This window comes from Zalophus californianus, chromosome 11 (genome assembly GCF_009762305.2).
Source record: "Zalophus californianus isolate mZalCal1 chromosome 11, mZalCal1.pri.v2, whole genome shotgun sequence".
In the NCBI taxonomy this organism is placed as follows: domain Eukaryota; kingdom Metazoa; phylum Chordata; class Mammalia; order Carnivora; family Otariidae; genus Zalophus; species Zalophus californianus.
The window spans coordinates 96,596,214-96,609,962 of NC_045605.1; the positions used below are offsets into that span (position 1 = coordinate 96,596,214).

The 13,749-nt window shown below is 35.7% G+C and overlaps 1 protein-coding gene across 12 annotated transcripts in view; it reads right to left on the minus strand.

Moving 5' to 3' along the window:
• Positions 1-13,749, minus strand: part of PHF21A (PHD finger protein 21A) — a 191,625-nt gene that overhangs the window by 152,054 nt on the left and 25,822 nt on the right. For 9 of the 12 annotated variants that reach the window (XM_027578111.1, XM_027578115.1, XM_027578112.1 and 6 more), the window contains 3 exons: positions 11,562-11,602; positions 10,095-10,206; positions 4,306-4,449 (listed from right to left, as the gene is read on the minus strand). In XM_027578111.1, the coding sequence (XP_027433912.1) occupies positions 4,306-4,359 (54 nt within the window). In that variant the 5' untranslated portion in view covers positions 4,360-4,449; positions 10,095-10,206; positions 11,562-11,602. The remainder of the gene's footprint in view (positions 1-4,305; positions 4,450-10,094; positions 10,207-11,561; positions 11,603-13,749) is intronic. The other 3 variants (XM_027578105.1, XM_027578110.1, XM_027578109.1) reach the window with 1 other exon arrangement.

Genomic DNA, 13,749 nt, shown 5'->3' on the forward strand with positions numbered 1-13,749 from the left:
TTTTAGTTTTTCAATCTACTTCTTAATGCCAAGGAGTTAGCTAGCAAATCTTGTTATTATTATTATTATATCTCCTCCAACAGCCCCTGAACCCCAACTCAAATTTGCAGCTTCTGATCTGCTGTGTGATATGCACAGCGAACTAATTCTAAGATGAGCAAATAGGTTGTGATAGCTTAAGAAACGCCCCTTGAGTAAAATGTATACTCTTCGGTGAATGACTTCTGATATTTATTGTAGTTGGTCAAGAGCCTTACTTCAGGTGCTAAGATGCATTCTGGATAGCTGAGGTTGCCAACAATATAACCTCCATATACACAAGGTATATGTTACTGAATTCTACTTTATATGTGACAGTAGTAACTCTTCTGTATCCTGGCCTTAATCTACAGAACAGTAATAACACACATTCCAAGAGCTCAGCAAAACTGAAACACAACTTTATACATACATATTTTTTACCAGTGCAGCCTAAATGCTAGCCTCATTTTTTTTTTTAGATTTTATTTATTTATTTGACAGAGAGAGACACAGTGAGAGAGGGAACACAAACAGGTGGAGTGGGAGAGGGAGAAGCAGGCTTCCCACTGAGCAGGGAGCCCAATGCGGGGCTCGATCCCAGGGCCCTGGGATCATGACCTGAGCCAAAGGCAGACACTTAATGGCTGAGCCACCCAGGCGCCCCTAGCCTCATTTTTCAATGAAAAAAGTCCTTGCTTTTCTTTTTTAATTTAGTTACCAGAGTTGGCTACTACACTAAAGTTTGCCTTTATTTTTTTTAAAGATCTTTATTTATTTGAGAGAGAGAGAGAGCATGAGCAGGGGGGAGGGGCAGAGGGGCTTGATCCCAAGACCCCAAGATCATGACCTGAGTCAAAGGTAGACGCTTAACTGACTGAGCCAACCAGGGGCCCCTAAAGTTGCCCTTTTTAAGCCAAAAAAGGTTTCCTTCCATGACACTGGAACTTAAAAACCGACAACCACACTAAGCCTCCACTCCTGGAGGAAATAAATAAACCAGCTTTTCTATCTATAAGTAGTCAAGCTACATTTAGACAATCAGAGGCAGGACAGGAGAAGCTAGGCAACTTAACTAGACCATCCAAATCCCTAGTGACTTTAAGCTGACCCTGCGTTATCAAAATTAAGCTACTTTCTTTTGCAAGAATGCAGCAGTTTATTATGAGGATATACTTATGCCAAGGGTCCATGTAAACTACAGTACATAGACAAATCCAGCCTACAACCTGTTTTTATAAATAAAGTTTTATTGGGACACAGCCACACCCATTCATTTATATATTATCTATGGCTGCTTTGTCTATACAGCAGCAGAGTAGTAGTGACAGAGACCATAAATGTCCCACAAAGTATAAAATATTTTACCGCCTTTACAGAAAAAGTTTGCTGACCTCTGCTTTATACTATCCTCTGTTCCATGTAAATACTCCAAAAGTTCAAATATAGTTTCCATCAAATCTATGTAAGAATAATTAAAAAGGCAACTTCTCAAAAAAGATGAGGTCCCCATCACAGGCCATTATTATTTACCATTTACTCAACATCAACCCATATGTACATTGCAACTTTCTTAACCATCTCCCTCTCCGTAAAGAACAGAAATACACTTCTACCACAGCAATACTTTCCTAACGTGCTTCTATCCAGTAAGCTCAATTCAGCCCAAATGCCATCCCTAACTGGAAATGCAAAGGGGAGGCTTTTGCTCCAGTATTTAGTCAAATTCATGATCTGGCTTTGGCCTCAGCCTAACAGCCAGTGCCTACTTTGATGTCATTTCTTGCATTCCTGAACTTGTCATGATCAGTGATCATGTAGGTTACCACATTTCCAAACAGAATAACAACATCAGATTTACAAACAAGGCATGTCCTTGTATTTACTACTAATACTTAGTATTTTTCACCAAATAGGAAAGCATTCTAAATGTAATTACAGTGCAAATAGATGTTTTGTAGGTATATAAGTTGAAATATTATCAATCACCATATAAATGATTACTATTGCACAAACAAAATGTGTAATAATTAAGGATGAATATAAAAGCTCCTGATTTATCCTAAAAAACAGTTAAATATATAGGGAAATAAACAATGTAAATATTAAGAGACTAGGATAACTTTTGGAAGAACATTACATCCCTTTTGAGTCAACAAATGTAATTTTAAAAATTAAATTAGATTTTAAAAAGGAATAAACATTAAATTTTTTCATGATTATAATTTTCATAAAATTGGTACACCTGAATTAAAAATAAAGAAGCAAAATGATATTTAAGAATTCTCATTTTGGGGATGCCTGGGTGGCTCAGTCGGTTAAGCATCTGCCTTTGGCTCAGGTCTGGGATCAAGTCCCGCACTGGGCTCCTTGTTCAGTTCAGGGGAACCTGCTTTTCCCTCTGCCTGCCACTCCCTCTGCTTATGCACTAGCTCTCTCTCACGTGTGAGGCTCCCTCTCTCCCTCTGACAAATAAATAAAATTTTTAAAAAAGGAATTCTCATTTTTAGGGGTACCTAGATGGCTCCGTTGGTTAGGCATCTGACTCTTAATTTCAGCTCAGGTCATGATCTCAGGGTCATGAGATAAAGCCCCATGTCGGGCTCCACCCTAGGTGTGGAGCCTGCTTGAGATTCTCTCTCTTTCCCTCTCCCCCTCCACCCCCTTCTCTCCCTTTCTAAAAAAAAAAAAAAAATTCTCATTCTTAGTAATTTAGTTCAATTTAGGAGATGAGTCTTTCAAGAAAGTCTTATTTGGGACTTGTTCATATCTTGTGAGGATGAACTAAAAGCAGAATGTCAATGCTGCCATCTCCAAATTTCTTGAGAGGAGGAATATCTCCTAAAATCACATACAACTTCATTAAATATCTTTGATCCATACAAATTTCAGATTGGTTATTGTTCTCCAGAAATCCCTTCTATGATGATGTCAGCTCTGAACAAATTATGAATTTAACTGTTGTCATTTGCCATTCAGCCAAATTAAGTATTCAACACAACTCTAGGTTAAAATACTTACATCTGGGAAAAAGACAAGCTTGATTTTATAAATAGATTTTCATTCTCCTCAACTAGTAACAGAAGCGAGGCCAAATAAAAAAAAATGTGCATAACTTATTATATACTAAATTTCTTAAAATTACCATAAAACAAAACACACTTCACATAGAGAAGCTCACCTGTACACAGCAAGCTATAAGACTATGGCTAAGCAGGAGTTTAACAGATCCAAAGCAGAAGAAGGGATTTCTGAATACACAGACTTAATTGTGTGTTTGTGTGTGTGTGTGTGTGTGTGTGTGTGTGTGTGTGTGCGCGCGCGCCTTTGAAGCTTTCCTGTAAGCTCTCATCCACCCTAATTCTAAGCAGCTTGCAAATGTAGTAGTTATCAAAACCTAAGGGGTGCTTCCAACAGTTTCAGAAATTAACTTTAAACTATTCATATAAAACAAGGGAAACTTGTTTCCTTCTCTTACATAAAATATACATATTTAATATTTTATTGATATTATATAAACAATTATTAACATTTTTATGTATATACTTGAAGGTTTGTTCAGCCTATGTACCTGAGGTAAATTTTAAGAATTGTGATTATCTGAAATTTAAACATCTGTGAAGGCAGTGATGTTTTTGGTTTTTTTTAGATCTATTTATTTAAGAGAGAGAGAGAATGTGCGAGCGGGGGGTGGGGAGGGGCAGTAGGAGAGGGAGAGAGAGAATCCCAAGCAGACTCCATGCTGATGGTGGAGCCCAACAGGGGCTAGATCTCATGACCCTCAGATCATGACCTAAGCCGAAATCAAGAGTCAGAGACTTAACTGACCTAGCCACCCAGGCGCTCTGGCAGTGATGTTTTCTTTACTAAAGATTGGAATCAAGGCATAAAGCTAAGTTATGTGTAAAAACTTCAGTATAAATGGTAGTCAACTTAAACATGTCTCATTACTTAAAATATACAAGTTAAGTCACATGAACAAAGTTCTTCAGATGAACCCAAAAAAGGAAAAAAAGAGTTTGGGTTTTTTTTTTTTTAACACCTTTAGTATATGAAAAAATATTTTCCATTCTTTTCTCTGGAAAGGAAGTCAGGAATATTTTATTAAAGTTCTTATAAGTATTGTCAGTGAGTTTGTTATATAACAATAAAAGGCAAACGGCATGACTCTCGGACAACTGTCTGAAAGACGATTAGAAAGTGTACTGAAATTCAGAGACGGGACAGTTTACTAATCTTAGCCATTACTTAATAACACAACACAGAGAAGCCAATAATGGAACATACCTGGTGAACCTGAATTTCCACTTTAAGAGCCTCCTGTAGAGTCTGCAACTCCATCCTCCACCTTCTCCACTTTCTCTTATGTCTGCTAATTCTACAGTTTCTTCAGCCTCCGTTTAAAATAACAAACTCCTCTTCTCACTGCAGCTGTGGAGATCATAAAATGTTTCGGATCATAAAGGAAATATTTGTGTTAAATAAAAGAAATTACATTAGTTGAAAATTATTTGATGCTCTAACACAGAGTAAGAAATTTCCCAAACAGATTTCTTTCCAAAATGAATAGTTTTGTACTGAATTAGTACCACAACTTTCTGGGTTTTACTCACTGAACATTCCTCCACAGAACACTTCAAGTAAGTTAAGAAATGGGGTGGGGGGAGTGTTTAATCTAGTCATGAAAACATCTAAGCATGCTTACATGCCCAGCATTGTGATACATACTACATTCTGACAATACAGAGCTGAACAAGACCACTTCTCCTTTAGATGAGCTGAGAATCTAGAGGGTAAGACTACAACCATACAGGACACACTGTCCTTAGAGACACATAACAACAGGGTCATACATTTTTAAACAACACACAGAGTGAAATGGAAAGTTCAGGGTCTCTCAGAGGTTAAAGAATACCAGAGTACTTTCATCTGGATGGATTCTTACTCTATTTTAAAAATAAAACTCAAAACAGGAAAATTCTTGTTATCATTTAAAGATTTACATTTAACAAATTAATACTTTACAGAGCTAAAATGCAATCGAACTCTGCTTTGCATAAAGTTACGACAGGATGTTAAAAAATAAACCTCTCATGTATAGTAGAGGTGGTAGTCTAGCAATGGATGAGACATTTCCATCTTGACAATGAACACCATCTTCTTCAAGCCTGCCAGTGCATCTCCTTTAGTTGTGTGTATAACTGCAAGTGGTAATAATGTCAAAAGTCTAGACTTGTGAATGTGAGCCTTCCTATTCTGCTCTGTCATCACCACAATTTAAATGAATTCAATGGCTAATTTCTCTTTTTTTTCTTTTTTCTTGAACGTGGCCTTAGACATGATTTGAGGTAACCTCCCAGAGCAAAAGTTTGCTTTTGCCAAAATACATTTAAACTTTACTTCTTTCCCTTCTCCTCTTTGTACCTATAAAACCTGGAGCTAGAGCAGCTTTGCAGCATTCTTACAAACTGAGGAAGGGAACAATGAGGAATCTGAAAGAACCACTACTCCTTAAACCAATTCAATGAGATCCATAATCTTTACACTTTCCAAAAGTTATTTATCTACGGATCAAGTCCATATTCAACCTAAGTTTTCTTAAAACTTCTTTAAAACCTTATTTAACAGTTATAATGGAATCATTAACTATAGAATATATTCCTGTGAATATTAATTTTCATTAAATTTGCTTAATCTTGCTAGACTTAAAACATCACTGTCTATCTCTCCCCTAGGATCTATATACTATGTTATGTAATACCAAAACACTCTAACTTAAAAAACAATAAATTTCAAAAATAAAAAATTCCTTCAAACTTAACATTTGTGGAGGCTAGGAAAGGATTACTATACAATGATACTATCAACCAATAAAAGGCAGTATGTATAGGGGAGACCATTTGGAAAAGGAGATATGTTTCGATAAACTACAAAAGCAGTTTTTTAGCTACTTATTATCTTAGAAAATCTATGTAACTGCAATAAATAACTAAATATCAGAATCATGAAGTTACTGAGGTTTTTGTTGTCATGTAAGTTTTACTCTATATACAAAAGCAAATGCTGGGCGCCTGGGTGGCTCAGTTGTTAAGCGTCTGCCTTTGGCTCAGGTCATGATCTCAGGGTCCTGGGATCCAGTCCCGCATCGGGCTCCCTCCTTGGCAGGAAGCCTGCTTCTCCCTCTCCCACTCCCGCTGCTTGTGTTCCTGCTCTCGCTATCTCTGTCTCTGTCAAATAAATAAATAAAATCTTAAAAAAAAAAAAGCAAATGTTAAAACTATAGTATCACTTTAATTTTATTTTTTTCTAAGATTTTGTTTTTAAGTAACCTCTATACCCAATGGGCAGTTCGATCTTACAACCCCAAGATCAAGAGTCACATGCTCCACTGACTGAGCCAGCCAGGCGCTCCCCCTTTAATTTTAAATACTAAAATAATCTTCCTATTTGAATTTGTAACATATATATTAGAGTTCAACTTGAATTTGTTGAATTAGTTTTAATTTTTGCAAGGTTCTAATCAGAAAACATGTCCAAAAATGCTTCCTTATAATTTTTGTCAAATTAAGAATCACCTTGAAGTTAAAGGGGTATTTTCAACAATAAAAAGGCCATATTTGATTTTACTGGTAGTAACACAGAACATCATAGTTCAACTCAACATATAAACTCTGGAAACAAAGAGCAGATTAAAAACATGGAGAACTTACAATATAAAACTTACAACATACACATAAAGGGTTAACATAATTTATACATTAGAGTGCTCACAAATCTTAAAAATATGAAACAGCAACTCACAGAAGAGTAAGAATGACCAACAAACATGAAAAACATCTATCTTCAATAGTCAAAGAAATGTAAGTTTTAAGAAGATAAGTTTTGTCCATCAAACTGAAAAAGATCTGTAGAAATAAGAATACTCTGAGCTGTCAAGAGTTTGGGTCAGGTGGCACTTTCATAATTTCCTACTGGTTATCTCTGGGTGGTAGCACAAGGGTTATTTACTTTCAATTTTTCAGAGTATTGATGTTTTGACATTTTTCCACAGAAAATATGCATTTTTTTTAAATTAAAAGAAATTAACTGAGGATGGCTAAAGCCTCAGAAAATTTGATACTGATGAAACGAAATGTTCAGGAAAAGAAAAAGTAAAACCAGGATTTAACCTGGAGGCTCTAAAATGTCAAAGAGTGCCTCGCAGGATAAGAAGCCTGTAACTCAAGTTAATGAGGAGCTGACAGCTTTTATTCCTTCATCAGATTGTTGTCTGCTTATTAGAGACAGAGAAAGGCACAAAATTTTATTTGGCGATGACTAAATGCCAATTATTCATTTTATTTCAAAATAAAACTGAAGGGTTAAAAAAGTGACTTGTTACAGAAAAACTTATGAAGGATTAGAAGATTCATTTTATATCCTACTCCTTCAAAAAAGTTCTCTTTCTGGATAGCAGTTTTAAGAGATTGGTCTCTACCTAAAGGAGCACATTATATACATGTATTTATAGCTTATAAAAACAAGGCAAGCACATGTTGAATCCTTTTAAAAAATATTTTGGGGGTTTAGACAACTTACGCAGCTGTCATATGATGACTATGTGGGGGCAGTTTATAGCATCATAAAAAAGGTTTTATTTGCTAAATTTGTAAAAAGATTTATCCTATTTTGACCAATGCCAGCAAGTTACAACTAACAAATCAGCTGCTACAAGGTAAATATAAACAGACTCACAAAGCAGTAACAGACACACTTTACTGAGGTACAATGCCTTCTACCACCCAGCAGCTCTAAATGCTACCATCAGAGAGGGTAACTGCCTAGCACAAGATACCAACATTTGTTATCTTCAGAACCGTACGTATCAAACGACTGGAACACCTAGCAGCTTCTCACCTTCAAATAACATAAGACCAAAAACAGGAATTAATAAAAACTCCACAAACCAACAAAACAAAAATAATAATCAAATCTCACTAAAAAAAGACAGCATACCCCCAAAACAAGAAAAGACGGATTCCATTTACTTGCTAGGTAGCCACTCTCAGCCTCAGGGTTTTTAATTTGTTTGTTTGCTTATAAATCAGAAAAATGGGAACAGTATCATCTACTCATAAAACTGTTACGAGGTTTAAAAGAGATGAAGTTACACGAAAAGCCCTTTGTAAACTACAAAGTTCTATGCTATTCTTAACACGCTTAACTCTTCTACTCATACAAACCAACTTTTTAATAAACTTCTCAACACAGTATTTCGCTGAGAAAATGTAGGCTTCCCTATTTTCAAATTCTCTAAGCAAGGGGCTTCTAACTATTTTGCTGGGTAGAGTTGTGCTTAGAGATATGTGACCTCTAGGTCTTTCATTATGATTCTAATAATGTAGTAATGCCATACCTCTGAATTTACTGCTAAGAAACACTGCTCTGTTCCTAAATTGGTATAAACCTTTTTTCCCATCAAAACTCAAGTTGTCTACCAAGTTTCTTTAACTGACAATAAGTCCATAGAACACTGTGCTCCCAGACTGAATTCCCTAAAAATGGACAGCTCAGTGTTCTCTATACCAAATACTTACTTGGTGTAAGACTGCAGTTATTTTTGTCTTTGTTTTTCTTTTTAATTAAGTAAAATGCACATCAAATGTGGGGCCTGAACTCATGACCCGAGATCAAGTCTCATGCTCTATTGACTGAGCCAGCCAGGCGCCCCAAGACTCCACTTTTGATCTATATATTACACAGAATACTGTTTGGAGTAGGTTTAATTTTTTTAAAAAAAAGAAGTAGAGGAGTGCCTGGCTGGCTCAGTCGGTGGACTACGCAATTCTTGATCTTGGGGATGTAAGTTCGAGCCCCACATTGGGTACAGAGATTATTTAAAATTAAGTTAAAAAAAAAAAGTAGAAAGTCTTGACAGATCTATGTGTCCTTACTTGTAAATGTGTCAAATACTAAAATATCAGGTTTCAATTTGTACAAAAATGCTAGGAGATATAATAGTATCTTTAACTTTTAACTAACAGTGCTAAAAATGATCACAGATACTAATAAATAAAGATAATAGGATCACAGATACTAATAATAAAGCTCTTTAGTAGCACTTACTGAAAACTAATATTTCCTAACATGAATAAAAATGATATAAAAAATATAATGTTTGTTTTCTTATTTTCACAGAGGTATTTCTTTGGTGACACTCCACATGTCAACAGAAAATGCTACTGCACAAAGAACTTGGCAATCCTGATTTCAGAGGCTACCTTCCAACACTGGCAAGGTTACTATGCTCAAGTCTTGGTGTTAATAGCTGTTGACAAAAATCACCTTAGCTAGTGAGACTGATGTTTCCTAACCATTAGATTAGATTTATATATATGCATAACACAATTAGATTTATGATAATGTCTGAATGTGTCTGAATAAAAAATATGTATCTCTCCTCTCTGTTTTGGTTTTGGGGGAACAGGCCAGATCCTTATTTAGAAAAAGAAAAGGAATACCTATACAGGTCATACCATCACAACACAGTGTCAAGTCAGGATTTCTCGACAGCACCCTCTTTGTCATGGTCTGCTGCACTGTCCTGCATCTCTCTCTCTACCACGAATGTTCATTCTGATACGTAGTTTCTACCTCAGCTCCCTGGGCCCAAGCCCACGCCTAGCTAACACACAAATTCTTCTATTTCCTACCTTTCTTTACAGAAATCAAGCACATCTACTAAAATCAGCCCAACTATACCCAACAAGAACATTGCAAGTAAATTTAAAAACTCACAGAAATTCAGAATGAAGGAGTCTGGAGAGTAGTGTATAAGAGCACAGTGACAATGAGGCAGAAATTTTAGAGTTGATTGCCACATTTACTAGAATGCTATTTAATGACAAAAAATTGTCCAGATAAGCCTGGCCAGAATCATATAAATATTTACTACACAAAGGGTAACACAAGAGGGTGTGGTGGTCTTGGCATAACCAATAAGTACTTAATAAAAGTGGAAGTTATGGGAGGATAGATTTCAGATCAATTTAAGGAAGAGCTAAGGATTAGAGCTGTACAAAAAAGGAATGGGTTACCTTATGAGGTAGTGGGCTCCCTGTCATTAGAAGTATTCAAGAATGCTGCATATCATATCCCCCTCTTGGAGATTCACAATGCACATTAGCATATTAAAGGTTCTGAGAAGTCCTGCAGTAAAGAAACCTGTTTAACTTTAACGCAGCATTTCCCAAATTATTTGACCACAGAACATTTTTCCCACCCCCACCCCACCTCAATAATATTTACTCATTTCTGTGGAACTAGAATTCCTCAGAATACATTACAGAAAATAATGAGCTACATTTCTTTAAATGTAGTATTCAATATGTACCAATCTGTCAGGGATATAGGAGAAGAAAATTTCCACACTGGTAAAAGGCTGGAAGAGAAAGCCCTTAAGGTCCCTTCTCTGAGATTCTGTGATTCTATCACATCTCAAAGAAAAGGGCTATAGGGTCTTGATTATTTATTTAAAAAGGCTCCATGAGAGAAAGGCAAGTAAAATATAAAGGTAGTAAAATGCAAGGTTAACTGGTTCAAATGCCTCCCCCTTTCATGTTCAAAGCCCAATCCCTAAAAGATAAGAGAGACACCTCAAGGACAGTGAATTATCAAAAAGAAGCCTTAACCAAATATCTACTCCAGCCACTACATTAATTAAAATTTGAGAGAGAGAATTTAAAAAACAAAAACAAAAAGAAGTAGCCTCGTATTAAGGAATGATCCTATTCCAGCTCTCTGGTTTAATTTTTTATCATAATACATGCTCTCCAAATAAGGTTAATATTTGTTTGATCCTTGGTCACTAGACTGCCCTGTGCAATCTGCAATCTTGAATTAGACATTCAAAAAAATGATTAAAGTGTGATGATTTATAAGCTGTTAGTGTAGATACTAAAGTAGATATTAGGAAAAAAATATGTTTGCCTATATGCCCCCACACTGCTACAATTCACTCTCTCTCTTATTTTTTCCTCTTTTAGAATTATACAAACAACACACACTAAAAATGTAGTATCAAACATGAAGCCAATCCAGCATTAAATTTAAGGATATAAATGCTTAAGAGTCCCAAATTTCAAAGTCAAGGTTCCCATAGTTACATTAACCTAGCCATTTTGCACATACACTAAGGCCATCAAATTTAACAGCTTATTAAGTAATATAAAACACAACAGGAACCTGAACTTTTGAAATTCCTGACTTTAGAATTTTCAGCTCTAACCACTGCATTAAGGACATTTTTGGCAAAGGGGACCTTTACATTTTAACAGGTTATGGAATGTAGGAACATGCAAGCCCAGCAGTATTATTAGAAACACAAACGCATTTGAGATACACCTACGTGAAATTAGACAAAAATTCACTTTCACTCAGTGCAAACAGTAAAGCCTCATTTCTGGGAGAGAGCTTTTTTGAAAAAAAAAAAAAAATCACTGAACATCTGAATTATTACCCAACTAGCATCAGGCACACTATACCTGCCTCGTGAAAGTACTTACCAATTTTGGGGAAACGGGCTCTCCTTCAGCTCTCTTGCTCCCTACAGCAGAAGAAGGGGAAAATGGAATTAGACTACAAAGATTTATGACATGTCATTAAAGCTGAAGACTTACAGATTTCTGACTTTAAGAAGAAAAAACAAAACACACAAAAATCTCCAAAGCTTTTAACCACCACCCCACCCTACCCCAAAAATGGGAAAAGAGGTAGTTTTCACAGCAAGGAAAAAAATCCAAAGGCAGTTAAATCTCTAATTTTCCATTTTTCACTTTTCCACAATTTTTCCAAGACAAGGAAAAGTAAGTAGTTGACAGTTTCCCTTTCCTAAGAGACACACAAAAATAAAATGTACCTCATCTAAATAACACAAATACAGGCTCATCCCCAACAAATGGGCTTCACTGTTCATTGCTTTATACTAACAAATTAAGGTTACATCACTGACCCTTAGAGTTTGGTCTGTTTAAAAGGTCTTTTTTCAATTAATCTTGAAATGGACTTGTCTGATACAAGGCTTCAAAATTCACAGCATTTTATTTGCATCATCGTAATTTCAATTAAACTTTTCATTCACATTCTTCAAGCCTCACCACTTAAGGCTGTAAGCTACGCAACACAAACATGCCTTCCTCTCTGCCACATATTTAATCAGTGATAGAGCCAGAAAGAAAATTAAGGTTTGGGGATCTCAATCTAATGCTCAATGATGCTTTTATCAATTGCATTTTTTAAGATTAACTAAACTCCATTAAATTGACTTCTAAGTTAGAAAAGTCAAGTCAGGCTATACGGGTTTGTTTTTTGGGTTTGTTTTGTTTTGCTTTTTTTTTTTAAGATTTTATTTCTAAGGGGCGCCTGGGTGGCTCAGTCGTTAAGCCTCTGCCTTTGGCTCAGGTCAAGATCCCAGGGTCCTGGGATCGAGCCCCACATCGGGCTCCCTGCTAGGCGGGAGGCCTGCTTCTCCCTCTCCCACTCCCCCTGCTTGTGTTCCCTCTCTTGCTGTGTCTCTCTCTGTCAAATAAATAAATAATGTAAAAAAAAAAAAGATTTTAAGTAATCTCTACACCCAACATGGGGCTCAAACTCACGACCCTGAGAGCAAGAGTCACATGCTCTACTGACTGAGCCGGCCAGACACCCTATATTGTTTATTTTTAACTCTTCCCCACCCCAAACTTCTTTTTCAGTTAAAAAACATTAGGAAACAAAATTTAAAATTTTTCTAATATTTTACTATTAAATTATTTACTCCACATACCATGCTCTAAAACTTCCTTATGTTTTAAGCATGGTATGTTTGTTGACTGATGTTACTTCAATAGTGTTCTCATTTCGAGGGATATTGTAAAAAATCTTCATGTCATCCAGATTATAAATTTTTATTTAATCAAGTACAGTCATACCAAACATGCGGTAAAATAATTTAAAAGAGCCCCAGTTCAAGCAGTTGACATTCATTTCCAAAAGAAATTCAATTTGCTGTTTTATCCTGCCTTTTCTTTAGCAGCAGTACTTCTGAAAGTTCTCAAGTCCATATAAATGGCTATTTTAATCACCAAGATTAGAATGACTTCCAATCAAAAGAAAAATCATGCAAAGGTCTGTAGAATGATGTGGTTATTTAAAAGTGGATTCTCAGAAGGAAAAAAAAATTGTAACTACGTGTGGTGATGTAAGTTTACTAAACTTACTGTGGTAATCATTTTGCAATACACACATATATTGAATCATTATGCTGTATACCTAAAACTAATATAATGTCACAGGTCAGTAATACCTCAATTTTTAAAAAGTGAATTCTTAACATTACAGATAGTACCTACAGAATTCTGTACCACTCAGTACAGGCACACAGTAAATGTTCAGTAAATATCTGTTAAATGAATGAATTGACTAAGTGGACCCTTAACTTTGTTGATGACTTATTTTCCCTATGAGACATTTCTTGTTAGCTTTCTCATGCTGGTGATAATTTCTTATGCGTCAATCCCCCACAGTATTATTTGTTAAATGAATGACTTTGGATAAAAACAAGTAGATGAGAGAAGAAGATATTGCCATTTTAAAATATAATGAAAAGGAAAAGACTGATATATTATACTAAATTAAGAACTTCTGTTCATCAAAAAAACACCATTCAGAGAATGAAAAAACAAGGCACACAACTGGAGATGACAATTCCAACAC